A 27,640-nucleotide genomic window follows, 5' to 3' on the forward strand; every position below is an offset into this window, starting at 1 on the left:
ACCCCAGAACCCCAGCACCCCAGCACCACAGCACCACAGAGTGTTAGGGGCTGGAAGGGACCTCCAAAGCTCATCCATCCCAAGCCCCCTGCCAGGGCAGGAGCCCCCAGAGTAGGTCACACAGGAGCACATCCAGGCAGGTTTTGAACCTCTCCAGAGAAGGAGACTCCAGAGGCCCCCTGGGCAGCCTGCTCCAGGGCTCTGTCAGCCTCACAGGGACAAATTGTCTCCTCGTGGTCCCATGGAACTTCCTGTGCCTCAGCTCCCAGGCAGTGCCCCCTGTGCTGGCATTGGGCAGCACTGAGAAGAGCCTCAGCCAAAGCCACCCCTGGAGACTCCTGCATCCTGCCCACTGAGCCAAGACAGCCCTCTGAGCTCCTTCAACCTCATCAGCAGGAGAGCAGGAGGAGAGGCAATGAAGCCATTGCTGCACAGCAGCCCTCTGCCCCCCAGGGCAGCACAGAGCCACTCAGGAGTCTGTCACCCCTCCCAGGCCCTTCTCTCTTTGGGGAGTTTGACCTCTCAGGAGGAGTCTCCAGGGGAGCTGGCCAAGGGCCCCAGAGCTGCTCTGCAGGGTTTTGGGCTGCACTCAGAGCTGACCACTCTGCAGGCTACAGCTGGGCAGCCCTGATGCAGGGCTCCAGTGCTTTTCCAAGCCCATGGAGGAGCAGCAGCACTCATGCTGCTGGGCACAGAGGTCATCTGAGAGGCTGTGCTGGATCCTTCTGAGCTGAGTTTCATCGAGCTCTGGCTGTTTCTCACGTTCTGATGGAGCTGAGCATCACTTTCCCCTCCTCTTGCAGGCTTTGATGTGGAGGGCAGCAGGGAAGGACACCTGACTCACTCAGTGCTCATTCCCTCACCCAGGGACCAACCTCTCCCAACCCAACTCCCTCAAAGCCTGGGCTTCAGGAGAGCTGCAACCTCTTGTGTCACCTCCTGGGGTGGCTTTCCTGAGGGTGCTGCCTGCAGCAGGGCAGGGTGGGACTTGCTGGGGCTGTCATTTGGGTTTTATTGTTGTCATTGTTCAAACTGATTTGAATTAATTCAGAAAAGCCTCTAAAAGCCTCTTTCCCCCCACCCCCATCCTGCTCTCCCTGAGCCCAGGCTCCTGCACAGCTCCAGCCCTGCAGCTGCTCCACCAGCCCCGGGGAATTAGTTGGGATTTTCACAGATCACTGAAGGCATCAGGCTGGAAGGGACCCTCCAAGGGCATCCTGTCCAACCCCTTCACTCAGCAGGGACAGCTCCAGCCAGAGCAGGCTGCCCAGGGACACAGCAACTCTGACCTTGAATGTCTCCAGGGATGGAGCCTGCACCACCTCCCTGGGCAGCCTGGGCCAGAGTCTCCCCAGCCTCACTGCAAACAATTTCTTCCTCCTCTCCACTCTCAGTCTCCTCTCTCCCAGCTCAAAGCCATTGGCCCTGGGCCTGGCACTCCCAGCCCTTGGCCCAAGTCCCTCCCCACCTCTCCTGGAGCCCTTCAGGCACTGGAAGCTGCTCTGAGGTCTCCCTGCAGCCTTCTCCCCTCCAGGCTGCACAGCCCCAGCTCTCCCAGCCTGGCCCCACAGGGGAGGTTCTGCAGCCTCTGATCATCTCTGTGGCCTCCTCTGGCCCCTCTCCAGCAGCTCCAGGTCCTTCCTGTGCTGGGGGCTCAGAGCTGGAGGCAGTGCTGCAGGTGGGGGCTGAGCAGAGCAGAGCAGAGGGGCAGAATCCTCTCTCTCAACCTGCTGGGCCACGCTGACCTTGTTTTAACCTCCCAGCTCCCATAGGTGCTGCTGCATGGCTGTCCCAGGCAGGCAGGGCAGCCACTGCCTCTGCAAGCTATCAGCCTTCACAGAGGGAATCACAGCATCACTAAGGGAAGGTTGGCAAAGTCCTCTAAGCTCACCCAGTCCAGCACCAACCCTAGCCCACCATGGCCATCAAACCTTGTCCCCAGGGCCATGGCCACAGGGTTCTGGAACACCCCCAGGGCTGGGGGCTCCACCACCTCCCTGGGCAGCCTCTGCCAGTCCCTGACCACCCTTACATCCCCCAGCAGAGGATCTGTGGAGGCTCACAAGCCAGCTTGCCCAGAAGTCCTTCAGAGCTCTGCATCTGCCCCCAGCTCCCAGCGTGGCAAACTGTGACCCCCAGCGGGGCAGCCCTTGGCTAAGCAGTGGGTGATCAGAGTGGGAAGCAGCTTGTGACAGCTCAGCATGAAGCAGGCTCTGGGCACTGGGGGGATGTTGGAGCTGGCCCAGCCCACCCTGCCACCCCTCCTGGAGGTTCAGCACTCACCCAGGCCGTTTGCACAGTCGTGGAAGTCAAAGCAGTGCACAGTTCGGTCCATCCCGTACGGTCCCATGAGTGTCCTGGGGAGAGGAGAGGAGAGGAGAGGAGAGGAGAGGAGAGGAGAGGAGAGGAGAGGAGAGGAGAGGAGAGGAGAGGAGAGGAGAGGAGAGGAGAGGAGAGGAGAGGAGAGGAGAGGAGAGGAGAGGAGAGGAGAGGAGAGGGAGGGGAGAGGAGAGGAGAGGAGAGGAGAGGAGAGGAGAGGAGAGGAGAGGAGAGGAGAGGGAGAGGAGAGGAGAGGAGAGGAGAGGAGAGGAGAGGAGAGGAGAGGAGAGGAGAGGAGAGGAGAGGAAGAGGAGAGGAGAGGAGAGGAGAGGAGAGGAGAGGAGAGGAGAGGAGAGGAGAGGAGAGGAGAGGAGAGGAGAGGAGAGGAGAGGAGAGGAGAGGAGAGGAGAGGAGAGGAGAGGAGAGGAGAGGAGAGGAGAGGAGAGGAGAGGAGAGGAGAGGAGAGGAGAGGAGAGGAGAGGAGAGGAGAGGAGAGGAGAGGAGGAGATCTTTCAGCAGGTGACCTGAAGACATGCACAGATGTCCCACCACCATCCACACAAGAACATCCTTCCCAGCAGCTCAGACACTGCCCATGGAGTGATGTGGATCTGGGAAGTGCCTGGGGAGGGGTCCCAGGTCCTGGGGAAGCAGCTGTGCTCTGCTCCCTCTGCACAAGCACTTCCTCACCTGGCCTGGCTTGGTCCACCCCAGCAGCCCAGCCCTGCTTTCAGCCATGCCTGCCTCTGCCTTTCTCAGACCAAGCTCCACTCATCCTCCTGCCCACCCATCCTCATGGGCACCACCATGGCCAGTCAGGGAGCAGCAGTGCTGCTGTGCTGCCTGTGGAGCCCAGGGAGCCAGGTGAGAGTGGAGCTGTTGGCACTCTTGGTGTCACAGGCTCACAGGAGCTCAGGGCTTGCAAGGGAACTCTGGAGAACTTCCAGCCCAAGCCCCCTGCCAGAGCAGGAGCACAGAACCCAGCACAGGGCACACAGAACACATCCAGACAGGGCTGGGAAGGCTCCAGAGCAGGAGACTCCACAACCTCTCTGGGCAGCCTGCTCCAGGCCTCTGGCAGCCTCCCAGTGCAGAAGTTCCTCCTCCTGTTGAGGTGGAACCTCCTGGGCTGCAGTTTCCATCCACTGCCCCTTGGCCTAGCCCAGGGCACAGTGAGCAGAGCCTGGCCCTAGCCCTTCCTTTCTGACCCCCAGCCCTCAGCTATTGAGAGACATTGATCAGATCCCTCTCAGTCTTAATGCCCCCCAGGACCCCATTGGCCTTCCTGGGCAATGTCCCTGCCTTGGGACCCCCACCTTGCCAGAGGCTGTTTAGGGGAGACTGTGGGGCCCTGGGAGAGCCTCACAGCCCAGGGGGAAGGAAGTTCTTCCACCTGCTTTGGTGTGTGATGAGAAGCTCCCACCCTGACCTGCTGAGACAGGGACTCAGCACCACAGAATCATTTGGGCTGGAAGAGACCTTTGAGATCATCAAGCCCTGCTCTGGAGAGCTTCCAACCCCCCCCGGGCACTGTGCTGCTGGGCAGGGTGCTGGGGGTGCCCTGCTGGAGCAGGGCTTGGGCTGGGGGAGCTCCAGAGCTCCCTTCCAGCCTCACCCTGCTGGGTTTGTGGTTTGAGGCTCCAAGCAGACATCCCAGTGTGCACATCCTGAGGGACAGAGCCCTGCAGATTAAGCCTGGAAAAGGAACAAAAAAAATCCCCCCTCCCCTCCCCTGCCCCCCTCCCCCAAAGTTTACAGAGATAAATGAGAGAATATGTGCAGGGCTGGGCATCATCCTCCCCACCCTGCAAATCTGCTGGACCTGGCTGTGATTCATTACCCCAGATTAGAGGGGCTGGACAGCTGTCCAGCTCCTGGGAAATGAGATCAGAGCTGGGAGCAGTGCTCTGGGGAGGAAGCAGTGTGCCCCAGGCCCTGCATGAAGGCAGCAGGGCAGGAGCTGCTCCCCAGGCTCTGGCACCCAGGGGGGCTCCAGCCCTCTGGCAGGGGGCTTGCAGCTAGGGGGGCACAAGGTCTGCTAAGATCCTTTAATGGTTGGATTCCACAGAATTCCAGAACCCCCGGGGGGTGGGGGCTGGAGAGGACCTCTGGAGGTCATTCAGTCCAAGGATTCTCTGAGTGACAGCATGCTGGGACCCCTCCAGTGCCGGCAGCCCCCCGGGGAGGATCTGCAGCCCACCAGCAGCCAGGGGCCGTGGCTCTCCAGGGGCACTCTGCCCTTTGGCCGAGGTTTCATTGCCCTCTGCTGCCTCTGCACCTCCCGAGGTGCTCTCCAGGGCCAGTGGTGCTCAGAGGATCAAACCCCATCCCAGCACCTCCCTTCCTGCACTTGGTTGTGTCTGCAAACTCCTCTCTGCTGCAATCCCCTCGGGGGTGGCTTCCACGGACAGCATCACAGCACCCCAGCAGGGTGAGGCTGGAAGGGAGCTCTGGAGCTCCCCCAGCCCAAGCCCTGCTCCAGCAGGGCACCCCCAGCACCCTGCCCAGCAGCACAGTGCCCAGGGGGGGTTGGAAGCTCTTCAGAGCAGGGTTTGGTGATCTCAAAGGTCTCTTCCAGCCCAAATGACTCTGTGGTGCTGAATCCCTGTCTCAGCAGGTCAGGGTGGGAGCTTCTCATCACACACCAAAGCAGGTGGAAGAACTTCCTTCCCCCTGGGCTGTGAGGCTCTCCCAGGGCCCCACAGTCTCCCCTAAATACCCTCTGGCAAGGTGGGGGTCCCAAGGCTGGGACATTGCCCAGGGAGACCAATGGGGTCCTGGGGGGCATTAAGACTGAGAGGGATCTGATCAATGTCTCTCAAGAGCTGAGGGCTGGGGGTCAGGAAGGAAGGGCCAGGGCCAGGCTCTGCTCACTGTGCCCTGGCACAGGCCAAGGGGCAGTGGATGGAAACTGCAGCCCAGGAGGTTCCACCTCAGCAGGAGGAGGAACTTCTGCACTGGGAGGCTCCCAGAGGCCTGGAGCAGGCTGCCCAGAGAGGTTGTGGAGTCTCCTGCTCTGGAGCCTTCCCAGCCCTGTCTGGATGTGTTCTGTGTGCCCTGTGCTGGGTTCTCTGCTCCTGCTCTGGCAGCGGGGGTGGACTCAATGATCTCCAGAGTTCCCTTCCAAGCCCTGAGCTCCTGTGAGCCTGTGACACCAAGAGTGCCAACAGCTCCACTCTCACCTGGCTCCCTGGGCTCCACAGGCAGCACGGCAGCACTGCTGCTCCCTGGCTGGCCATGGTGGTGCCCATGAGGATGGGTGGGCAGGAGGATGAGTGGAGCTTGGTCTGAGAGAGGCAGGCATGGCTGAGGGAAAGCAGGGCTGGGCTGCTGGGGTGGACCAAGCCAGGCCAGGTGAGGAAGTGCTTGTGCAGAGGGAGCAGAGCACAGCTGCTTCCCCAGGACCTGGGAGCCCTCCCCAGGCACTTCCAGCACTTAATCAGAGGAGCAAAGGAGTTTCTGAGCCAATACCAGAGCCCAAATCTGGACACAGGTGAGGAGGGACAACTCCATGGGGCACAGCATGGGGCTATGAGTCCCCTGAGCTGCAGGAGAGGAACAAACCATGGAGAGCTCCCTGCTCAGGCCTCCAAAACACCTCTCCAGAGCTCCCTGCAAAGCCAGGAACAGCTCCCTCGGAGAGGCAAACTGGAAGCTTTTTCTCCTCGTTAAAGATCCTCCTCCTCCATACTCCTGCAGCTCTCCTCCATACTCCTGCAGCTCTTTCAGGAGCCCGACCCAACAACTGGCCACATCTGGCTGGCAGGAAGCAGAGCCCTTGGGCACAGACTGAGGTTCCAACATCCCATCCAGGGTCTGCAGAGCATTTTAGAGTCAGCCAGGGTGGCAGCTCCAGCAGGAGCAGCACACAGGAACAGCTCCAACCAGGCTGCAAGGAGACAGCAGGGGGAGCAGAGACCTCCTTGATGCAATTAACTTCTGCCCCCAACCCTGGGCACCAATGGTGGAGCAGAGACCTCCTTGATGCAATCAACTTCTGCCCCCAACCCTGGGCACCAATGGTGGAGCAGAGACCTCCTTGATGCAATCAACTTCCACCCCCATCCCTGGGCACCAATGGTGGAGCAGAGACCTCCTTGATGCAATCAACTTCTGCCCCAACCCCAGGCACCAATGGTGCAGCAGAGACCTCCTTGATGCAAGCAACTTCTGCCCCATCCCTGGGCACCAACAGTGGAGCAGAGACCTCCTTGATGCAATCAACTTCTGCCCCCAACCCTGGGCACCAATGGTGGAGCAGAGACCTCCTTGATGCAATCAACTTCTGCCCCAACCCCGGGCACCAATGGTGCAGCAGAGACCTCCTTGATGCAAGCAACTTCTGCCCCAACCCCGGGCACCAATGGTGCAGCAGAGACCTCCTTGATGCAATCAACTTCTGCCCCCAACCCTGGGCACCAATGGTGGAGCAGAGACCTCCTTGATGCAATCAACTTCTACCCCAACCCTGGGCACCAACAGTGAAGCAGAGACCTCCTTGATGCAATCAACTTCTGCCCCAACCCTGGGTACCAACGGTAGAGCAGAGACCTCCTTGATGCAATCAACTTCTGCCCCAACCCTGGGCACCAATGGTGGAGCAGAGACCTCCTTGATGCAAGCAACTTCTGCCCCATCCCTGGGCACCAATGGTGGAGCAGAGACCTCCTTGATGTAATCAACTTCTGCCCCATCCCTGGGCACCAATGGTGGAGCAGAGACCTCCTTGATGCAGTCAACTTCTACCCCAACCCCAGGCACCAGTGATGGAGCAGCAGGAGCTCTGCTGCTGCTGCTGCTGGAGCATCACAGAGTGGTGGGGATTGGGAGGGACCTCTGGAGGTGCAGTCCAAGCCCCCTGCCAGAGCAGGGTCACCCAGGGCAGGTCACACAGGGACACATCCAGATGGGGCTTGAAAGCCTGCAGAGAAGGAGCCTCCACAGCCCCTCTGGGCAGCCTGCTCCAGTGCAAGGAAGCCATGGAGAGGAGCTGGGTGTGATGCCCTCAGCTCTTCCTGCTGCATGCCAGCCCCTGCTGCCCGCCCCTGCAGCAGCCCCAGCACATCACCTTTGGCTTTCCAAGGTGGAGGTGGCCAGCAGGCTCTCCAGCGCTACTCCCCCTCCAGCCCTGCTCCCTGCTCACCTGCTGATGATGATGGCTCCTTTGTAGAGGACAGAGACCGCGGGCATCTCGCTGGCCGCGGCAGCCCAGCCCTGCCGGCCGCCAGCCCCTTGGCTTTGGCAGCAATCCGTTAAAAGGATGGGGGGGAAAAAAAGCCCCGACCCGAACCCAACCCAGGGGAAAAGGGACAAAACAGGGAAAAAATAAAAGCCCGGGGGAGGTGGGAGGGGTCACGTGGTGCCCCCATCTGCATGTTAATTCCACCCAACACCCCCCCAGATCAGCGCCAAACATCTCCAACTTCAGATTAAAGCTTACGCAAGCCGGAGCCGGCGGCACCCCCTGGCCCCAGCCGGCAGGGTGGGAGCTCTGCCCTGCCCCCCGCCCAGCCCCCAGCGCTGCCGGCACGGCAGGGGCACTGCCAGCACGGCAGGGGCACAACCAGCACGGCAGGGGCACTACCAGCACGGCAGGGGCACTGTCACCACGGCAGGGGCACTGCCAGCACGGCAGGGGCACTATCAGCACGGCAGGGGCACTGTCAGCACGGCAGGGGCACTACCCGCACGGCAGGGGCACTGCCAGCACGGCAGGGGCACTGTCAGCACGGCAGGGGCACTGTCAGCACGGCAGGGGCACTGCCAGCACGGCAGGGGCACTGTCATCACGGCAGGGGCACTGCCAGCACGGCAGGGGCACTGTCATCACGGCAGGGGCACTGTCAGCACGGCAGGGGCACTGCCAGCACGGCAGGGGCACTGTCATCACGGCAGGGGCACTGCCAGCACGGCAGGGGCACTGTCAGCACGGCAGGGGCACTGTCAGCACGGCAGGGGCACTGCCAGCACGGCAGGGGCACTGTCATCACGGCAGGGGCACTGCCAGCACGGCAGGGGCACTGTCATCACGGCAGGGGCACTGCCAGCACGGCAGGGGCACCGCCAGCACGGCAGGGGCACCGCCAGCACGGCAGGGGCACCACCAGCACGGCAGGGGCACTACCAGCACGGCAGGGGCACTGCCAGCACGGCAGGGGCACTACCAGCACGGCAGGGGCACCACCAGCACGGCAGGGGCACTGCCAGCACGGCAGGGGCACTGCCAGCACGGCAGGGGCACTACCAGCACGGCAGGGGCACTGCCAGCACGGCAGGGGCACCACCAGCACGGCAGGGGCACTACCAGCACGGCAGGGGCACCACCAGCACGGCAGGGGCACCACCAGCACGGCAGGGGCACCGCCAGCACGGCAGGGGCACTGTCAGCATGGCAGGGGCACTACCAGCACGGCAGGGGCACTACCAGCACGGCAGGGGCACCACCAGCACGGCAGGGGCACTGTCAGCACGGCAGGGGCACTGTCACCACGGCAGGGGCACTGCCAGCACGGCAGGGGCACTACCAGCACGGCAGAGGCACTGCCAGCACGGCAGGGGCACTACCAGCACGGCAGGGGCACTGCCAGCACGGCAGGGGCACAACCAGCACGGCAGGGGCACTGCCAGCACGGCAGGGGCACTACCAGCACGGCAGGGGCACTGCCAGCACGGCAGGGGCACTACCAGCACGGCAGGGGCACTATCACCACGGCAGGGGCACTACCAGCACGGCAGGGGCACTGCCAGCACGGCAGGGGCACTACCAGCACGGCAGGGGCACTGCCAGCACGGCAGGGGCACAACCAGCACGGCAGGGGCACTGTCAGCACGGCAGGGGCACTGTCAGCACGGCAGGGGCAATACCAGCACGGCAGGGGCACTGTCAGCACGGCAGGGGCACTGCCCGGACGGCAGGGGCACCACCAGCACGGCAGGGGCAATACCAGCACGGCAGGGGCACTGCCAGCACGGCAGGGGCACCACCAGCACGGCAGGGGCACTGCCAGCACGGCAGGGGCACTGTCAGCACGGCAGGGGCACTACCAGCACGGCAGGGGCACTGCCAGCACGGCAGGGGCACTACCAGCACGGCAGGGGCACTGTCAGCACGGCAGGGGCACTGCCAGCACGGCAGGGGCACTACCAGCACGGCAGGGGCACTGCCAGCACGGCAGGGGCACTGCCAGCACGGCAGGGGCACTACCAGCACGGCAGGGGCACTGCCAGCACGGCAGGGGCACCACCAGCACGGCAGGGGCATTGCCAGCACGGCAGGGGCACTGCCCGGACGGCAGGGGCACTACCAGCACGGCAGGGGCACCACCAGCACGGCAGGGGCACTGTCAGCACGGCAGGGGCACTGCCAGCACGGCAGGGGCACCACCAGCACGGCAGGGGCACTGCCAGCACGGCAGGGGCACTGCCAGCACGGCAGGGGCACCACCAGCACGGCAGGGGCACGGCCCGGGGGCAGCCTCTGCTGTGGGGACAGGGGTGGAGGAGGGCAGCGCTGGGTGCCGGCGGTGTGTGCTGCCCAGCCCCGGCTCGGCAGCGGAGCTCCGGGAGCAGGGGCAGAGTGCAGGGCCGGAGAGGTCCTCTGGGGAGAGTCATGGAACTGCTGAGGATGGAAGGGCCCTCGGAGCTCAGCCAGCCCAACTTCACACCCAGAGCTCACAACCCAGCACTGCTGCTCAGCCACTGCCACCACACCACCTCCCTCAGCACCACCTCCCTCAGCACCACCTCCCTCAGCACCACAGCCAGAAGGCTTTAAACCCGTCCAGGGGTGAGGACTCCACCACCTCCCTGGGCAGCCTGGGCCAGACCCTGAGAACCCTTGCTGGGGAGAGATTGTTCCTCCTGTCCAACCTGAGCCTGCCCTGGCACAATGTGAGGCTGTTTCCTCCGGCTCTGTCACTGCTGTATGTGAGCAGAGCCCAAGCCCCAGCTGGCTGCAGCCTCCTCTCAGGGAGCTGCAGAGAGCAAGGAGGTCTCCCTCAGCCTCCTCTTCTCCAGGCTCAACACCCCCAGCTCCCTCAGCTGCTCCTCCCCAGCCCTCTTCTCCAGACCCTTCCCCAGTTCTCTTGCCCTTCTCTGGCCCTGCTCCAGCTCCTCAGTGTCCTCCTTCTTCATCCCACAGCATTTCCTCCTGGAATCAAAGGCACTTCTGCTGTTCTGCAGTCTGTGGGCAGGTCAGATGCCTTTCAACAGAGCCTTTGTCCTCAGCTTGATGCCCACCAGCAGGCTGCAGGAGCAGCAGGACCCTCCCGCTGTAGGATGTGGGGCTGGAGGGCTGCAGTGAGGTCACCCAAGGCTGGCCACTGAGCAGGGCCAGAGAGGGAGCAAACCACCCTGGGGCTTGGCAGAAGCATTGCTGTCATTTGTGTGGGCATGGAATCACAGAACACCAGGTTGGAAGGGACCTCCAGGATCAGCAGGTCCAACCTTTCTTGGCCAGAGCACTGTCTGGGTAGCGTGGCCAAGCATCTGTGCAGCTGAATCCTCCAGGTGTGCAGCACTGGGGACTCCACCACTTCCTTGGAGAGCTTCTTCCAGTGCTGACTGGGAAATCTTGCACCAGTCACAATCTCCCCAGCAGGGCCTGGTCCCCATCCCCCCAATCCTCTCCCTGTGGCTCCTTGTCAGAAGGGAGTCTCCATCTTCTCTGTAGCCGCCCTTTGAACACTGGAACATGGGCAGAGGATCTGCTCTGAACCTTCTCTTCGCCAGACTGACCCAACCCAGCTCTCAGCCTCCTCACAGGGCAGTTGCCCAGGCCTTGGATCATCTTTATGACCCTTCTCTGGCCCTTGGATCATCTTTGTGACCCTTCTCTGGGCCCTTGGATAATCTTTGCGTCCCTTCTGAGCCCTTGGATCATCTTTGTGACCCTTCTCTGGCTCTTAGATCATCTTTGTGTCCCTTCTCTAAGCCCTTGGATCATCTCTGTGACCCTTCTGTGAGCCCTTGGATCATCTTTGTGTCCCTTCTGAGCCCTTGGATCATCTTTGTGACCCTTCTCTGAGCCCTTGGATCATTGTGACCCTTCTCTGAGCCCTTGGATCATTGTGACCCTTCTCTTGGCCCTTGGATCATCTTTGTGACCCTTCTCTTGGCCCTTGGATCATTCTGACCCTTCTCTGAGCCCTTGGATCATCTTTGTGACCCTTCTCTGGCTCTTACATCATCTTTGTGTCCCTTCTCTGGGCCCTTGGATCATTGTGTCACTTCTCTGAGCCCTTGGATCATCTTTGTGACCTTTCTCCAGCTCTTGGATCTTTGTGACCCTTCTCTGGCCCTTGGATCATCTTTGTGACCCTTCTCTGAGCCCTTGGATCATCTTTGTGTCCCTTCTCTCAGCCCTTGGATCATCTTTGTGTCCCTTCTCCAGCTCCCCCTCAGCCTGTGGAACAAAGCTGACCAGAGTATGCCAGGTGAGGATGGAGTGAAGGGGAGGGAAATGCCCAGGAGCCAGGCTCCCCTGAAGCTGCAGGCAGTGGGACGACACAGGTGCTGCATCCCTGCCAGCTCTGGGGGACAGCTGAGGTCACAGCTCTTGGCCCTGACCCCACTGATGGTGTCCTGCTGGTGCTGCTCCCACAGCAGCTCCCTGCAGGCTCCTGGCCAGCCCCCATTAGTGGCAGCAGCCTCCTTGGCTGAGCTGCAGCCTGCACCAGGCCAGCTCAGCTGGGGAAGCTCTGCCTGGGAATGGCAAACTGCTTGCTGAGTCGTTCCCTCGGTCCCATGATGCTGGCTGCTCCTTTTCCCGTGTGATCTGATTAGCAAGAGGCTCCCCAGGGGCCACCTGGGGCTTTGCTGGGCAAGTGCAAGGTGACCTAAAGCACTGCCGGGGGGGGAAGGTTCTCCTGCTGCATTTCACTGGTTTGGGGTTGTGGGTTATTTTAAAGTGACCTCCATTTGAGGGCATTCAGATGAAAGATGAAAGTCTGGAGCAGGTTGGACCTTCAGGTGGCCAAAACTCTCCTAACAACTGAATCCACTCAGGGGCAAGGTCAGCACTTGGATAAATGAAGCCAAGATACCAAACATAGCTGCCTCTGGCCATGCTTCACACAGCCCCAGAACCCCAGCAGGGTAGGGCTGGAAGGGAGCTCTGGAGCTCATCCACCCAGCCCCCTGCTCCAGCAGGGCACCCTTAGCACCCTGCCCCAGCACAGTGCCCAGGGGGGGTTGGAAGCTCTCCACACCAGCAGACTCCACAACCTCTCTGGGCAGCCTGCTCCAGGCCTCCAGCAGCCTCACCCCAAACAACTTTCTCCTCCTGCTCAGCTCCAACCTCCTGCCTGACACTTGCTGCCCCTTGCTGTCCCTTCTGCTGGCCCTGGGCAGCACTCAGCAGAGCCTGGCCCCAGCCTCTTGCCCCCCACAGCTCCTTTAGCTCTTGCTGAGCATTGCTCAGCTGCCCTCTGGGGCTGCTCTTCTGCAGGCTCTCAGCCCCAGGGCTCTCAGCCTTTGCTGCTCCCAGAGCTGCTCCAGGCCCCTCAGCAGCTCTGTAGCCTCTGCTGGACCAAAGTTTGCCCAACTCCTTCTCCCCAGCTGCACAAATGGTTTGGCCAAGTCAGGCTAAGCAGGAGGGGCTGCACCTGTGGCCATCTCCCAGCCTGCTGCATAGCTGCAGCCTGGCAGAGCTGCTCACCCTCACAGTGCCCCACTGCTGGGGAGGTGCTCTCTCTTCTGACATGCTGCAGTGTCCATCTGAACATCCTGCTTCATTAGATCGAGAGAAAGGAGACATTTTTCACACTGAGGGTGGGGAGAGCCTGGCCCAGGCTGCCCAGGGGGCTGGGAGCTGCCCCATGGCTGGCAGCAGTGCAGGGCAGATTGGTTGGGGCTGGGAGCAGCCTGCTGTGGCTGCAGGGGTTGGACTGGATGAGCTCTCAAGGCCTCCCCACCCCCAACCCAACCCAGTCTGGGATTCCATGATTAAGGCAGGAGGGTCCAAGCCCCCAGCTTTGGCTGTAAGTGACTTGGTCCAAGCTGGCCAGGAAGTTGTGTGCAGATGAGGCACACAAATCCACCTGCCCTAGGGCATGGCACCCCCAGCCCACAGCCTGCTCTGTGACGGAGTGCTGCTCCGTGCCAGGCTGCAGCTCCTCCACAGGCAGGAGCACCCTGGCACCTTCTCCTCTTTGGGGTGACCCTTTTGGGCAGCTCACCTCTGAGCAGCCCTCCTCCAGCAGCCTCCTGCCTCAGTGCTCACACTCCAGCTCCCCTCATGCACTACACCAGGGCCCAGCAAGGGCAACTTCCATCCCGACGCCGAAAGTCAGCAGAGGACCTTCTGAGCTCCGCTGGGGCTCTGCTAAGAGATTAATTCTCAGAAGCACTCCTTTGAGCCATGGCCCAGAGCCTTGGCTGGAACAAAGCAGCACTGCTGAAGGGAAGAGACAGCCTGAGCCCTGCTGGAGGGACTGCTTGACCTCTCTGACCAGCTGCAGAGCAGCTGCAGGAGCGTTGGATGGAGCCAGGCCAGCCCAACCCCACAGGGGCAGGAAACAAAAGGGAAATTCCCTGCCTGGCAGGTCTGTAACTCACCCACCCTGCTTCTGCAGCTCAGGACAAGCTCTCCACAGCCAGGAGTCTGTCTGGGGCTTGGGTGCTCAGCACCTTCAAAGCCACAGCCATGTGGAGGCGGTGCTGAGGGAGGTGGTGCTGAGGGAGGTGGTGCAGTGGCTCAGGGCACAGCGGCGCTGGGGTTGTGAGCTCTGGGTGAGAGGTTGGACTGGATGAGCTCCAAGGTCCCTTCCAACCTCAGCAGGTCTATGGTTCCCCCAGAAGCCCTGGGCCCACCAACCACAGCCACCTGCACCCACTCTGAGGCTTGCTCTCTCCCCTTGGTGCTTCCTAGAAGCCAGAGGGGATGCTGCAAACCACACATTGGTCTGGAAGGTACTGAAGTAGCTCTAATGGAATGGAATGGAATGGAATGGAATGGAATGGAATGGAATGGAATGGAATAGAATAGAATAGAATAGAATAGAATAGAATAGAATAAACCAGGTTGGAAAAGGCCTTTGAGATCACCAAGTCCAACCTCTCCCCCAGCTCCATCTGATCAACTCAACCATGGCACCAAGGGCCTCATCCAGGCTCTTCCTAAACACCTCCAGGGATGGGGACTCCACCACCTCCCTGGGCAGCACATCCCCAGGGCCAATCTCTCTTTCTGGGAAGAACTTCTTCCTAACATCCAGCCTGAACATCCCCTGGCACAGCTTGAGACTCTGTCCTCTTGTTCTGGGGCTGGGTGCCTGGGAGAAGAGACCAATCCCCACCTGGCTGGTAAAAAAGGCCCTCAGGGAAGAGGAGCAAGGCTCAGCTTCCAAACTCACCTCCAAGCCCTCAACTCCATCCTCCAAAACACAGACTGACCCTGGCTACACAGGTCCTGACTTGGTGAAGTTCAGCCAGGGCAGGTGTAGGATCCTGGCCCTGGGGAGGAACAACCTCCTGCAGCAGGGCAGCTGAGGAGAGACCTGCTGGGAAGCAGCTCCAGGGAGAAGGACTTGAGAGTGCTGGGGGACAACAGACTCCCCAGGAGCCAGAAATGTGCCCTGGGGGCCAAGAAGGCCAAAGGTGTCCTGGGGGGCATGAAGAAGAGTGTGGCCAGCAGGGCAAGGGAGGCTATCTGCCCCTTTTGTCTGCCTTAGGCAGACCACATCTGGAGTCCTGGATCCAGCTCTGGGCTCCCCAGTTCAGGAGGGACAGAGAACTGCTGGAGACAGCCCAGGGCAGGCTGCAGAGCTGCTGAGGGGCCTGGAGCAGCTCTGGGAGCAGCAAAGGCTGAGAGCCCTGGGGCTGAGAGCCTGCAGAAGAGCAGCCCCAGAGGGCAGCTGAGCAATGCTCAGCAAGAGCTAAAGGAGTTGTGGGGGGCAAGAGGCTGGGGCCAGGCTCTGCTGAGTGCTGCCCAGGGCCAGCAGAAGGGACAGCACAAGGGGCAGAAAGTGTCAGGCAGGAGGTTGGAGCTGAGCAGGAGGAGAAAGTTGTTTGGGGTGAGGCTGCTGGAGGCCTGGAGCAGGCTGCCCAGAGAGGTTGTGGAGTCTGCTGGTGTGGAGAGCTTCCAACCCCCCCTGGGCACTGTGCTGCTGGGCAGGGTGCTGGGGGTGCCCTGCTGGAGCAGGGCTTGGGCTGGGTGAGCTCCAGGGCTCCCTTCCAGCCCTGTCCTGCTAGGGTGCCCACTGCTTGGCTTGGGTGCCCACTGCTTGTTGGCTACTTGAAAAATGAGTTTGAAAATTCCTTGGAACAAAATGTTGTGCTTTTCTCCCCAACACAAAAAGAGTTTTGGGGGGTTTGGGGTTGGGTTTGGGGTTGGTTTTTTTGGCTTGAAAAGGAATCTTTCTTAAGCTGAAGGCTGCAGTGGAACTCTGCCACTGCTCTTGGCTCAGCCCCAGCCTGGATCACAAAGGGTAGCAGAAGAGATGAGGGACACAAAAGGAAGTCTCAGAGCAGGAGCCTCAGAAGTGCAGCCAGCAGAACACAGCCCAGGTCAGGTGCACTCCCAGGAGATTCTCTGAGAGGGTCTGAAGGGGGAAGTGGGGGAGAGAGAACCTGGGGGCAGCACTGGGGAGAGGCACAGAAGGGCAGTGGACCAGCAGCCCTGCCTGCCCCACTGATGCTCTTCCCCCATCCTGACAAACCTGGTGGCCTTCCATGACAAGGTCACAGCATGAGCAGATGGAAGTGGAGCAGCTGACATCATAGACCTGGACCTGAGCAAAGCCTTCGACGCTGTCCTGCACCACACAGGCTCACAGCACTCTCAGGGCTGGAAGGGAGCTCAAGGCTCAGCCAGCTCCAACCCCCTGCCATGGCCAGGGACACCTCACACCACAGCAGGTTGCTCACAGCCACCTCCAGCCTGGCTGCAAACACCTCCAGGCAGGAGGCTGCCACCACCTCCCTGGGCAACCTGTGCCAGGCTCTCACCACCCTCATGGGCAACAACTTCTTCCTCACAGCCAATCTCAAGCTCCCCACTTCTAGTTCTGCTCCATCCCCCCCAGTCCTATCCCTCCCTGACACCCTCCAAAGTCCCTCCCCAGCTTTCCTGCAGCCCCCTGCAGATCCTGGAAGGCCACAAGGAGGTCTCCTGGGGGCCTTCTCCTCTCTAGCCTGCATAACCCCAACTCTCTCAGGCTGTGCTCAGAGCAGAGCAGCTCCAGCCCTGGTCTCCAGACTGGTGCTGAGTGGGTTCCCTGCATGGACAACTCAGTGGATAAAGAACTGCACCCAGAAAGTGGCTGTCAATGCTCCATGGCCAAGGGGAGGCCAGGGACAAGTGGAGTCCCTCAGGGATCAGCACTGGGACCAGTCCTGTTCATCATCTTCATTGGTGCCATGGGCAGTGGTACTGAGGCTCCCTCAGCACCAAGCTGTGTGGCTCAGCTGACAGCTGGAGGGAAGGATCCATCCAGAGGGACCTGGGCAGGCTGGAGGGAAGGATCCATCCAGAGGGACCTGGACAGGCTGCAGAGCTGGGCCCAGGACAACCTCAGAAGGTTCAACAAGACCAAGGGCAAGGTCCTGCAGCTGGGGCAGGGCAATCCCAGGCACTGCTAGAGGCTGTGCTGGCACTGGCTGGAGAGCAGCCCTGAAGGAAAGGCCTTGGGGGTGCTGGGGGAGGAGAAGCTCAGCAGGAGCCAGCAGTGAGCACTGGCAGCCCAGAGAGCCAAGCAGAGCCTGGGCTGCAGCAAGAGAAGTGTGGCCAGCAGGGCCAGGGAGGGGATTCTGCCCCTCTGCTCCACTCTGCTGAGACCACAGTTGCAGCTCTGGGGCCAGCTCTGGAGCCTCTGTGCCAGGAAGGGTCTGGAGGGGCTGGAAGGTGTCCAGAGCAGGGCCAGGAGGAGGAGCAGAGGGCTGGAGCTGCTCTGCTCTGAGCACAGCCTGAGAGAGTTGGGGTTGTGCAGGCTGGAGAGGAGAAGGCTCCCAGGAGACCTCCTTGTGGCCTCCCAGGATCTGCAGGGGACACACAACACCTCTGGGCTTCCAAGCCTCGAAGTCACCAGCTCCTGGCCTTTCAGGATGGTAGTTTGCAGTCTCTTCATGAGGGTCTGCAGACTCCATGGGAAGGAAGCTGCTTCCTGCTTCTCTCCCCTCCAATCTTTCCTAGCAGCAGGTTTGAAATGGGGATTAAATCAAGCCAGCTCCACCTTCCTCCCTGCCTCCAGCCAAGATGTGCTGCTTGGATGCCCCACCAGGGATGGGGACTCCACCACTGCCCTGGGCAGCCTGGGCCAGGCCTGGACAACCCTCAAGGGGAAGAAATTGTTCCCTATGGCCAACCTGAATCTCCTCTGGGGCAACCTGAGGCCCTTTCTTCTTGTCCTGTCCCCTGTTCCTAGGGAGCAGAGCCCAACATCCCCCTGGCTGCAGCCTCCTCTCAGGGAGCTGCAGAGAGCAAGGAGGTCTCCCTCAGCCTCCTCTGCTCCAGGCTCAACACCCCCAGCTCCCTCAGCTGCTCCACCCCAGCCCTCTTCCCCAGACCCTTCCCCAGCTCTCTTGCCCTTCTCTGGCCCTGCTCCAGCTCCTCAGTGTCCTTCTTGCAGTGAGGAGCCCAGCACTGAACCCAAGATTCAGGTGCAGCCTCAGCAGTGCTGAATTATTATCCCCCTCTCCTCTACATGTTGGTCAAAGGACCTTCTGGAAAGCAGCCTTTAGGCTGTCTTGGATAAAAGGCTGCTCTGCATTTCTCCCCTGGCCTGTCTCTGCCTCCTGCCTTCCATCTTGGGCAAGACCAACCTGACCAGCAAAGGTGGTGAATGGTGGCCAGCAAATCACACTTGCAGCCAGAGGAGCCACACGTGGCTGTCTCCACAAGGCAGGACTGGCTCCTCACAGGCAGAAGAAACTTGCTGCAGGACAGGGAACTGTGAGACTGATGGTGAAGAGAACTGCAGAAGGAGAGGAGACCCAGCCACAGGGCCAGGAGCTTGAGAAGCAAAGCACAGAGGGGGATCCCTGGCAGAAACCCAGGGCAAGATAAGGGAGTCAAGGCAGAGAGCCAGGCACAAGGACCTGGTGAGCTGGGAGTGCTTTGCCCCTCAGCAGCTACACAGCTGAGCCATCCAGGGCTGGCCACCCTCAGGGTGAGGAGCAGCTGAGCCTGGATAGGGTCAGACCCCGTGGGGGTGTCATGGAATCACCTGGTTGGAAAAGACCTTAAGGTGGCTGAGTCCAACCAGAACCCAGCTTCTGCCTGCACACAGCTGTCAGGCCATGGCCCTAAGCTCCTCCTGCAGCTTGCCCAGGTCCCATGGAGTCCTGGAACTGTGTCTGTTGCTAGAGACCTCTAAGATCATCAAATCCAACCATCAGCCTAAGACCACCGTGGCCAGGACCCAACCAGCCTAGATAGGTGTTGGCTCCAGGCAGGCCCTGAGCTGGGGGAAGAACAAGGATGAGGAGAGGCAGCTTGTGCAGCACAAGCCACAGACTGTGGAGCTCCTTTGGTGGCTGGAAATGTCACCTTGTCTGAAACAGAGCTGAAGAGAGCTCTGCAGCACAGCAGGGAGAGGTCTATCTGCTGCCAGGAGAGACCCTGACTGAGACAGAGCTGAACAGAGCCTTGCAGTATAGCAGGGAGAGGTCTATCTGCTGCTAGGACAGACCCTAACTGAAACAGAGCTGAAGAGAGCCCTGCAGCACAGCAGGGAGAGGTCTATCTGCTGCCAGGAGAGACCCTGGCTGAAACAGAGCTGAAGAGAGCCCTGCAGCACAGCAGGGAGAGGTCTATCTGCTGCCAGGAGAGACCCTGACTGAGACAGAGCTGAAGAGAGCTCTGCAGCACACCAGGGTAGAGGTCTATCTGCTGCTAGGAGAGACCCTGACTGAGACAGAGCTGAAGAGAGCTCTGCAGCACAGCAGGGAGAGGTCTATGTGCTGCTAGGACAGACCCTGACTGAGAGCTGAAGAGAGCCCTGCAGCACAGCAGGGAGAGGTCTATCTGCTGCCAGGAGAGACCCTGACTGAGACAGAGCTGAAGAGAGCTCTGCAGCACAGCAGGGAGAGGTCTATCTGCTGCCAGGACAGACCCTGACTGAAACAGAGCTGAAGAGAGCCCTGCAGCACAGCAGGGAGAGGTCTATCTGCTGCTAGGAGAGACCCTGACTGAAACAGAGCTGAAGAGAGCCCTGCAGCACAGCAGGGAGAGGTCTATCTGCTGCCAGGAGAGACCCTGGCTGAAACAGAGCTGAAGAGAGCCCTGCAGCACAGCAGGGAGAGGTCTATCTGCTGCTAGGAGAGACCCTGACTGAAACAGAGCTGAAGAGAGCCCTGCAGCACAGCAGGGAGAGGTCTATCTGCTGCCAGGAGAGACCCTGACTGAGACAGAGCTGAAGAGAGCTCTGCAGCACACCAGGGTAGAGATCTATCTGCTGCCAGGAGAGACCCTGACTGAAACAGAGCTGAAGAGAGCTCTGCAGCACAGCAGGGTAGAGATCTATCTGCTGCCGGGGCAGCTGGGCTGTGCAGCAGCACCCCCGAGCCCGCCAGGAGCTTAGCTGAGGAGCAGGGCCTCAGCAGGTTTGTGTGGGTGGGAATTAGAGGTGGAAGGCATCCCGCAGCGCCAGCGAGGGCTGTCCGAGGGCCTGCAGCTCTGGGGAGCACAGGAAGGAGCTGCGAGGTGGGAGGCTGCAGCTCTCCCGTTGCGATCTGCACCCCCGCCCCAGCCAGGCTGTGGTGGGAACCAAGGGCTGCCCAGGGCAGCATCAGCCTCCAGCTCAGCAGTGACCCCACAGCTCCCACAGCTGTTTCATGGCCAGCCAAGCTCAGTGTGGGCTGGAGAGGTATTTTCTGCTGATCCAAGAAGAGAAAGCCCCAAGTGTGCTGCCTGCAGGGGCAGCTCCAGCACCCTGAGGATAAACCCAGCGGAGCAGGCTGGAGGCTGTGGAGCTGGGAGGCAGCTGCCCAGTCACAGGATCACAGCTCACAGGAGGTCAGGGCTTGGAAGGGACCTCTGGAGATCTTCCAGCCCAAGCCCCCTGCCAGAGCAGGAGCAGAGAACCCAGCACAGGGCACACAGAACACATCCAGACAGGGCTGGGAAGGCTCCAGAGCAGGAGACTCCACAACCTCTCTGGGCAGCCTGCTCCAGGCCTCTGGGAGCCTCACAGTGCAGAAGTTCCTCCTCCTGCTGAGGTGGAACCTCCTGGGCTGCAGTTTCCATCCACTGCCCCTTGGCCTGTGCCAGGGCACAGTGAGCAGAGCCTGGCCCTGGCCCTTCCTTCCTGACCCCCAGCCCTCAGCTCTTGAGAGACATTGATCAGATCCCTCTCAGCCTTCTCCTCTCCAGACTAAGCCCCCCCAGGGCTCTCAGCCTCTCCTCCCCAGGCAGTGCTCCAGGCCCTGCAGCATCCAGCCATGGTGCAGCCCACATCCTGTCCATGGACAGCACCCATGGAGTCCCTTTGGATCAGCTCCCAAGGCCAGGGACATTCAGTGCCTGATCTGAACAGAAGAGGAACAACCACAGAACACAATTCCCATGCTGCTCTGAAAGGCTTTGGTTGAGGGGAAAAAAAGCAGAAGGACCTCTTTAATTAACCTGTCCAGCAGTAATTAGGAGGAGAAGCTGTTCAAGGTGGAAGCCAGGCCAAGCTTGGGCTGACAGAGGTGTTTTGGGGGGGGGGAAGGCTTTGTGCCAAGACCCTGCACCCAGCCCAGAGGAGTGGCCCCAACCCCCTCCAGCCCAGAGCCATTTGAGATGCAGGTGGACACCACTCAAATACAGCCACACAGGACAGCTTCAGCTGCACCCCAGCAGGACTGAGATGTGGTGGCACATCACATGTGGGGAAGCCTTCCTCCCTCCTCCTCCTCCTCCCATGAAGTAGCTGATCTGCTGCCCTGCTTGGTGCAGTGGTCCCAGCTTGGGTGTCAGCCCCAGTGAAGGGTTAACAGGATTATGAACCTCCTGCCTCTCTAAATCCCCTGGGCCCTGGGATTGGACTGGGAATAAACTTATTAGCAGGGGCTGGCCACTGGTGGGGCTGCAGAACCTGCTCTGCTGGCCAGGCCTCCCCTTTGTCCTCCACACATCACCTGGGGCAAACGTGAGAACCTCGGCAGCAACCCCCCCCAAGAGAGCCCCTGGGAGCGAAGGTGGAAAGGAGGAGGGGAGGGAAAGGGCTGGGTGCAGAAAGAGGAGAAAGCAACAGCTTTTGGGGAAAGCTGCTGGGATGTGCTGCTGAGCTGAGAGGCTTGGGAAGAGCTCTGACCCATCCCTGAGCTGCCAACCTCCCCATGCTCAGGGCCAGGCCCCAGTACGTGGAGCAGTGAGAACACAGAGAGGGGTGGGGGGCATGATGGGTGGATCTTGCCCCCGTGCTGGGTGGATCTTGCCCCCATGCTGGGTGGATCATGACCCCTTGCTGGGTGGATCTTGACCCCTTGCTGGGTGGATCTTGCCCCCATGCTGGGTGGATCTTGACCCCTTGCTGGGTGGATCTTGACCCCTTGCTGGGTGGATCTTACCCCCATGCTGGGTGGATCTTGACCCCTTGCTGGGTGGATCTTGCCCCCATGCTGGGTGGATCTTGACCCCTTGCTGGGTGGATCTTACCCCCATGCTGGGTGGATCTTGACCCCTTGCTGGGTGGATCTTGCCCCCATGCTGGGTGGATCTTGACCCCTTGCTGGGTGGATCTTGACCCCTTGCTGGGTGGATCTTGCCCCCATGCTGGGTGGATCTTGCCCCCTTGCTGGGTGGATCTTACCCCCGTGCTGGGTGGATCTTGCCCCCCAGCCATGCCCAGCGAGGAGCTGGCAGTGAGTCTGCTCCCACACTGTGCCCCAGCTGTGAAACCTCATGGGCATGGGCATCGATGGGCATCGATGGGCACCTCGGGACCCTTTTAGTTTCCCCTGGGTCTGACAAAGCTCCTGCACAGAAGCCACGGTAGCAAAACCTGCTTACAGCCTCCAGCAGCTCTCTGGAGGAGAGAAGCCAGCAGGGAGAGCCTCGGGGGTCACACCAGCATCAGCACCAGGACAAAGCAGTGCCGTGGGACGAGCCCCCGGGCCAGGCGCAGCGAGTGGCGGTGCCAAGTGAGGTCCCACCACGGCTCCTGTGTGCTTATTAAATTCCTGTTTCAAACTCTAAAATTAATCTTTTAATCAGCGGCAGAGCAGGGCTGTGCTTATCAGAGCCCCAGGGAGGTGTTATCTCCCCACCATCTGCTCGCCACCCTCCGCTGTGTCCTGGTGCAGCCACCAGGCAGCCAAGCGCTGGCCGGCGGCAGCCGGCACCCACCGCATGCCAGTGCCCCCTGCACAAAGCTGGCCACCCCCCAGCTGAGGTTCTTCGGCCACCCCAGCAGACAAAGCTGGGGCAGGTCTTGCCCCCCCAGCCCCCGGTGTATGGGCAGAGGTTTTGAGGCAGGACCTGGTGGGGTTGAACACTTCAGCCTTGCAAGCGCAGGGCAGCGGAGCTTGGCAGCTCCACGGAGCCAGGAACGGCCAAAGGAGCCCAGCGAGGCTGCAGGGCAGGGCTGCAGCTCTGCCTGCCCCCCGGACACACACCACAGCCCCACCGCACGGCACCCACCAGTGACACTAGCCCGTGGGTGCTCCCCGAGCCGCAGCCCACGAGGCTGAGCCTGTCCTGCACTACCTCCTTCTGACCAGCGACGGATTCTGCCTTTTCTGTACCCAAAAGCAGCAGGGAAGCATCGGTACAGCAACTCAAACCAGCCTCTCGTGTGAAGGCAGCCGTGACCGCGGGGTGCTGCCCTCCCCAACCTCCCTGCCCTCCCTGGGGTGCCCCCGGCCCCCAGCCCCTCTCTCCAATGACCTACTTCAGCAGGAGACGGTTGGTGCCCCAGCAGCGTCCATGCTCCCTGCTGAATGCAGGGTGGCTCCGGGCTCTCAGTCCCTGGGGTGGACACCCAAGCTCAGCCAGCCCAAGATAGCCTCTGGCAGAGCTCAGGGTGGCCCCAAGAGCCCCCCGCCGGCTCTGGATCCGGCCCACTGACCCCCAGTTAATCGGCTAAAGCTGCGCGCTCTGAACCCTGGCCCCGGCTGCAGACATCCTCCCGCCGGCTCCCGCTGCCCTACATAGACATCTGCAGCCAGCCAGCGCCAGCCTTCACCTCCCTTCACCTCTGCCAGGCCTGCACCCTCATGGGGGTCCCTGCTGCGCGCCCTCCTGCCCCCCAGGGCCGGCACGGGGTGGATGTGGTCCCTCCAGGGAGGCAGAGTTTGCTGGGTGGGAGAGCCCAGCCGCGGGGCTGCACCAGGAGCAGGAGCACCCCCAGCTGCTGGGCAAGGCTTGGGGGGGCTTCCCCAGCTGCTGCCCCAAGAATCAACCCCCTTCCCCACCCCCACCCCCTCCCAGGCCGCTGCAGCTCTCACCTGTGCAGCCAGGAGTGGGTGCTGCAGGACTCCAATGAGACTCTGCCCACCAGAGAGGGGTCACCACAATGAACCCCAATAAAGCCTGCCAATACCCAAGGGGTCACCACAATGAACCCCAAATAAAGCCTGCTAATACCCAAGGGGTCACCAGATGCACCCCCCCGCAAGGCTGCTCCCCAAAGGGGGGTCCAAGCCCCCTTCCCTGCACACCAGCATCCCCCCCCCCGCTTACCAGTAAATGAGGGAGAGCCCATCGAAGCGCTCCAGCTCTCGGCCAGGGAACTGGAGGTAGGACATCATCTGAGGCCACCCGTCCCTAGCGAGCCCTTAGGGCTGCCACCGCCGGCTCCCGCTGCCCGGGGCCATGGGCTCCGAGTGCCAGCGGCCGGCACAGCTCCCTGGCACGGCTCCCCGGCACGGCTCCTGGCCGCAGCCGGCAGCATCTAATCCCGGACGGCAAGCATGTGATCGCCCCCCTGCCCGCTCCCCCCGGCGCAGCCCCGCCGAGGGCTCCGCTCCTGGGCTGCTGCCGGTGCTGCCCTGTGCCTGCTCCCCGCTGGCGTCGCCAAGCCCCCTGGCGCCACGCTGGGTACAGCACAGTGAACCTCCACCACGGGACCACCACAGCGCCCAGCAGAGGTAGCCCACAGCTGGTGAGTGGCCAGCAGCAGGGCACGCAGAGAACCATGGAATCACAGAGTGGCTTGGAAGGGACCTTCAAGATCATCCAGTTCCACCCCCCTGCCATGGGCAGGGACACCTCCCACCAGCACAGGCTGCTCAAGGCCTCATCCAGCCTGGTCCTGAACACCTCCAGGCAGGAGGCAGCCACAGCCTCCCTGGGCAGCCTGTGCCAGAGTCTCCCCAGCCTCACTGCCAAGGATTTCTTCCTCCTCTCCACTCTCAGTCTCCTCTCTCCCAGCTCAAAGCCATTGGCCCTGGGCCTGGCACTCCCAGCCCTTGGCCAGAGTCCCTCCCCAGCTCTCCTGGAGCCCTTCAGCTACTGGGAGGCTGCTCTGAGGTCTGCCTGCAGCCTTCTCCCCTCCAGGCTGCACAGCCCCAGCTCTCCCAGCCTGGCCCCACAGAGGAGGTTCTGCAGCCTCTGATCATCTCTGTGGCCTCCTCTGGCTCCTCTCCAGCAGCTCCAGGTCCTTCCTGTGCTGGGGGCTCAGAGCTGGAGGCAGGGCTGCAGGTGGGGTCTCAGTGTAAGATGCTGGTGGTCACTTTAACATCTGCCACCCCCAATCAGCTGTGGTGCTGTGCAAGAAGCTCCATCTCCAGCCCCTGTGTGACACCCCCAGAGGAAGCAGGTCCCTGCTGCAGCTGCCCAAGGTCAGTTTCTCCTCACTTGTTCCTAGTCACTTTTTGTCTGCTTGCAGCTCCTGGCACCATGTCCAGCTTCAGAGCAGCAACCCAAGAGAAACTGCTCTTGTTCAAGCCAAATCCTTCTGTCCCAGCTCCTTGGAGCCTTCTCTTCTCCAGGCTGCACAGCCCCAGCTCTCCCAGCCTGGCCCCACAGGGGAGGTTCTGCAGCCTCTGAGCATCTCTGTGGCCTCCTCTGGCTCCTCTCCAGCAGCTCCAGGTCCTTCCTGTGCTGGGGGCTCAGAGCTGGAGGCAGTGCTGCAGGTGGGGGCTGAGCAGAGCAGAGCAGAGGGCAGAATCCCCTCCCTGTGCTGCTGCTCTCCCTGCTCTGGCTGCAGCTCAGCACTCAGCTGGCTCTGGGCTGCCAGGGACCACTGCTGGCTCCTGGGGACTTTGTCACCAACTGACAGCCCCAAGGCCTTCTCCTGCAGGCTGCTCTCAGCCACTCCTCATCCAGCCTGGGTTTTGCTTCTATATTTGCCCCTCTCTCCCTGCTCAGCATGGCACCTGGTCCAATAAACTGAGTGTTCCTTTAGCAGGATGAATCCTTCAGCCCCTTCCCAAGGGCTGGCAGTGGCTGTTAATGATGATTAGAGTGCAGGCACCCAGGGTGACCTGGGCAGGCTGGAGAGTTGGGTGAGGAGAGATCTGCTGAAGTTCAACAAGAGCAAGGGCAGAGTCCTGCAGCTGGGGAGGAACAACCTCATGGATCAGCACAGGTTGGGGTCTGACCTGCTGGAGAGCAGCTCTGGGGAAGGGGACTGGGGAGTGCTGATGGACAACAGGATGCCCAGGAGCCAGCACTGTGCACTTGCAGCCAAATAGGCCAAGGGCATCCTGGGGTGCATGAGGAAGAGTGTGGCCAGCAGGTCAAGGAAGGTTCTCCTCCCCCTCTAGTCTGCCCTAGGGAGGCCACAGCTGGGTCCTGGCTCCAGTTCTGGGCTCCCCAGCTCAAGAAGGGCAGGGAAGTGCTGGAGAGGGCACAGGAAAGGACTACAAAGACACTGAGGGTGCTGGAGCAGCTCTGTGGTGGGGAGAGGCTGAGAGCATTGGGGCTGTTTGGTCTGGAGCAGAGCAGCCTGAGAGGGGAGCAGTGCTGATCAGCACTTGAAGGGTGGCACCAGGCTGCTTTCAGTGGTGCCCAGTGACAGGGCAAGAGGCAATGAGCACAAAGTAGAACACCAGAAGTTCCATCTGAGCATGAGGAGGAACTTCTTTAATTCAAGGGTGATGAAACCCTGGAGCAGGCTGCCCAGGGAGGTGGTGGAGTCTCCTTCTCTGGAGACATTCCAAACCCACCTGGATGTGTTCCTGGGTGACCTCACCTTGGTGATCATGCCTGGGCTGAGGGGTTGGGCCTGATGCTCTCCAGAGGTCCTTTCTGCCCCCTACCATGCTGTGGGGTTGTTAACCCACCACCAGCAGCAGCCATTCAAAGCCACTTGCCAGCATCACCAACCTGCACCAAGCCCAGGCTGGAGTCACACATGCTGCTGCCCTCCTGCCCACCACTGCCAGCAGGCCCCAGCAGCTCCAGTCACATCCTCTGGGACATAATCCTTGTATGGGGGTTTTATCTCTGCCCCCATTCCAGGTTGTCTGTTCAGACCCCAGCATCAGAATGTCCCTGTTGGGGCAGCCCTGGGGCTGAGTGCTGGTGAGCAGAGGGAAATGGTTTGAACTGGAGGAGGGGGGCCTCACCCATGTAAATGATCCTGGAGCTGTGGGCTCAGAGCCAGCCCTTTTGTGCTTCCCTGTATCCAGGGGTGGACAGACAGCACGACAGGCAGACAGATCCCTGATGTGGGGTGATGGGAAAGACAACGCAGCTGAGTACTGTGTGTGCTTCACTTCCCCCTCTCCCTGTCACACACCAGCCCAGGGCAGCCAGCACCTGGGGCTGGGTGAGTCCAAAGGATTACAAAATGCATTCACCTGTCCCCCTCCTGCAGAGCCTGGGAGAGCCACCAGGGCAGGTCCTGTGCCCACCGCTCCCCCCAGCTCCAGGTAACGCTCAGGGAGAGCACAGCATGCTTGCTACGGTGGCATCTGGCTGGCTGCTGCTGCCCAGCCCCCAGCCAAGGGCTCCTGCAGGTGCAGGGCACGGTGGGTCTGTAGGGACTTGGTGGTGGTGGCCAGTGACATCTCCAGCCAGGGAGATGACATCTTGCCTGGAGATGACATTGACCTTGAGGTGAATCCTGCCTCGGTGCCAGCGATCCAGCTCCGCCGGGGTGCGCAGTGCCCTGGAGCGCTGACCTGGAGGTCAGGGTGGACACGCTGTGACACAGAGGAGGGCGGAGGCTGCTGGGCGGAGCGGGGCCGGGTGGGTGCAGAGCCCTGCGGCACCCAGCAGCCGCCCAGGAGGAAGTGCCATGCCCGAGGTGACAGCCGCCGGCCGTGCCGGCCCGGTGGTACCGGAGCTGCCGGGGAGAAGGGGATTGAAGGCTGCTCCGCGCCTCATCCTTTCCGAGTGACTGTGCAGGACGTGCTGGTGCCAAACCCCTTTTCACCTGCCCCCTCCCAGCCGGTGACAGCTCCCCCGAGGAGGTACAGACGGCGACAGCCGCCGCCGAGGCTTTGTCCC

At 61.4% G+C, this 27,640-nt stretch overlaps 1 protein-coding gene across 3 annotated transcripts in view; it reads right to left on the reverse strand.

Annotated features, from left to right (window-relative positions):
- The window catches only part of LOC137445486 (syntaxin-binding protein 4-like), an 88,345-nt gene extending 64,354 nt beyond the window's left edge, over positions 1-23,991 (reverse strand). For 2 of the 3 annotated variants that reach the window (XR_010988413.1, XM_068147284.1), the window contains exons 1-2: positions 23,924-23,991; positions 2,284-2,357 (exon numbers count right to left, since the gene is read on the reverse strand). Coding sequence is in view for 2 of the 3 variants with exons in the window: in XM_068147284.1 (XP_068003385.1) it covers positions 2,284-2,357; positions 23,924-23,991 (142 nt within the window). In the remaining variant the exon portion in view is untranslated. Of the gene's footprint in view, positions 1-2,283; positions 2,358-7,462; positions 7,623-23,923 lie in introns of those variants that run through there. The other variant, XM_068147285.1, reaches the window with a different exon arrangement.
- Between the last annotated feature and the right edge of the window lie 3,649 nt (positions 23,992-27,640).

The sequence above is a fragment of the Melanerpes formicivorus genome, unplaced genomic scaffold (assembly GCF_026170545.1).
Source record: "Melanerpes formicivorus ecotype bairdi unplaced genomic scaffold, bMelFor1.0.p_v2 SCAF_14, whole genome shotgun sequence".
Taxonomy (NCBI): Eukaryota; Metazoa; Chordata; class Aves; order Piciformes; family Picidae; genus Melanerpes; species Melanerpes formicivorus.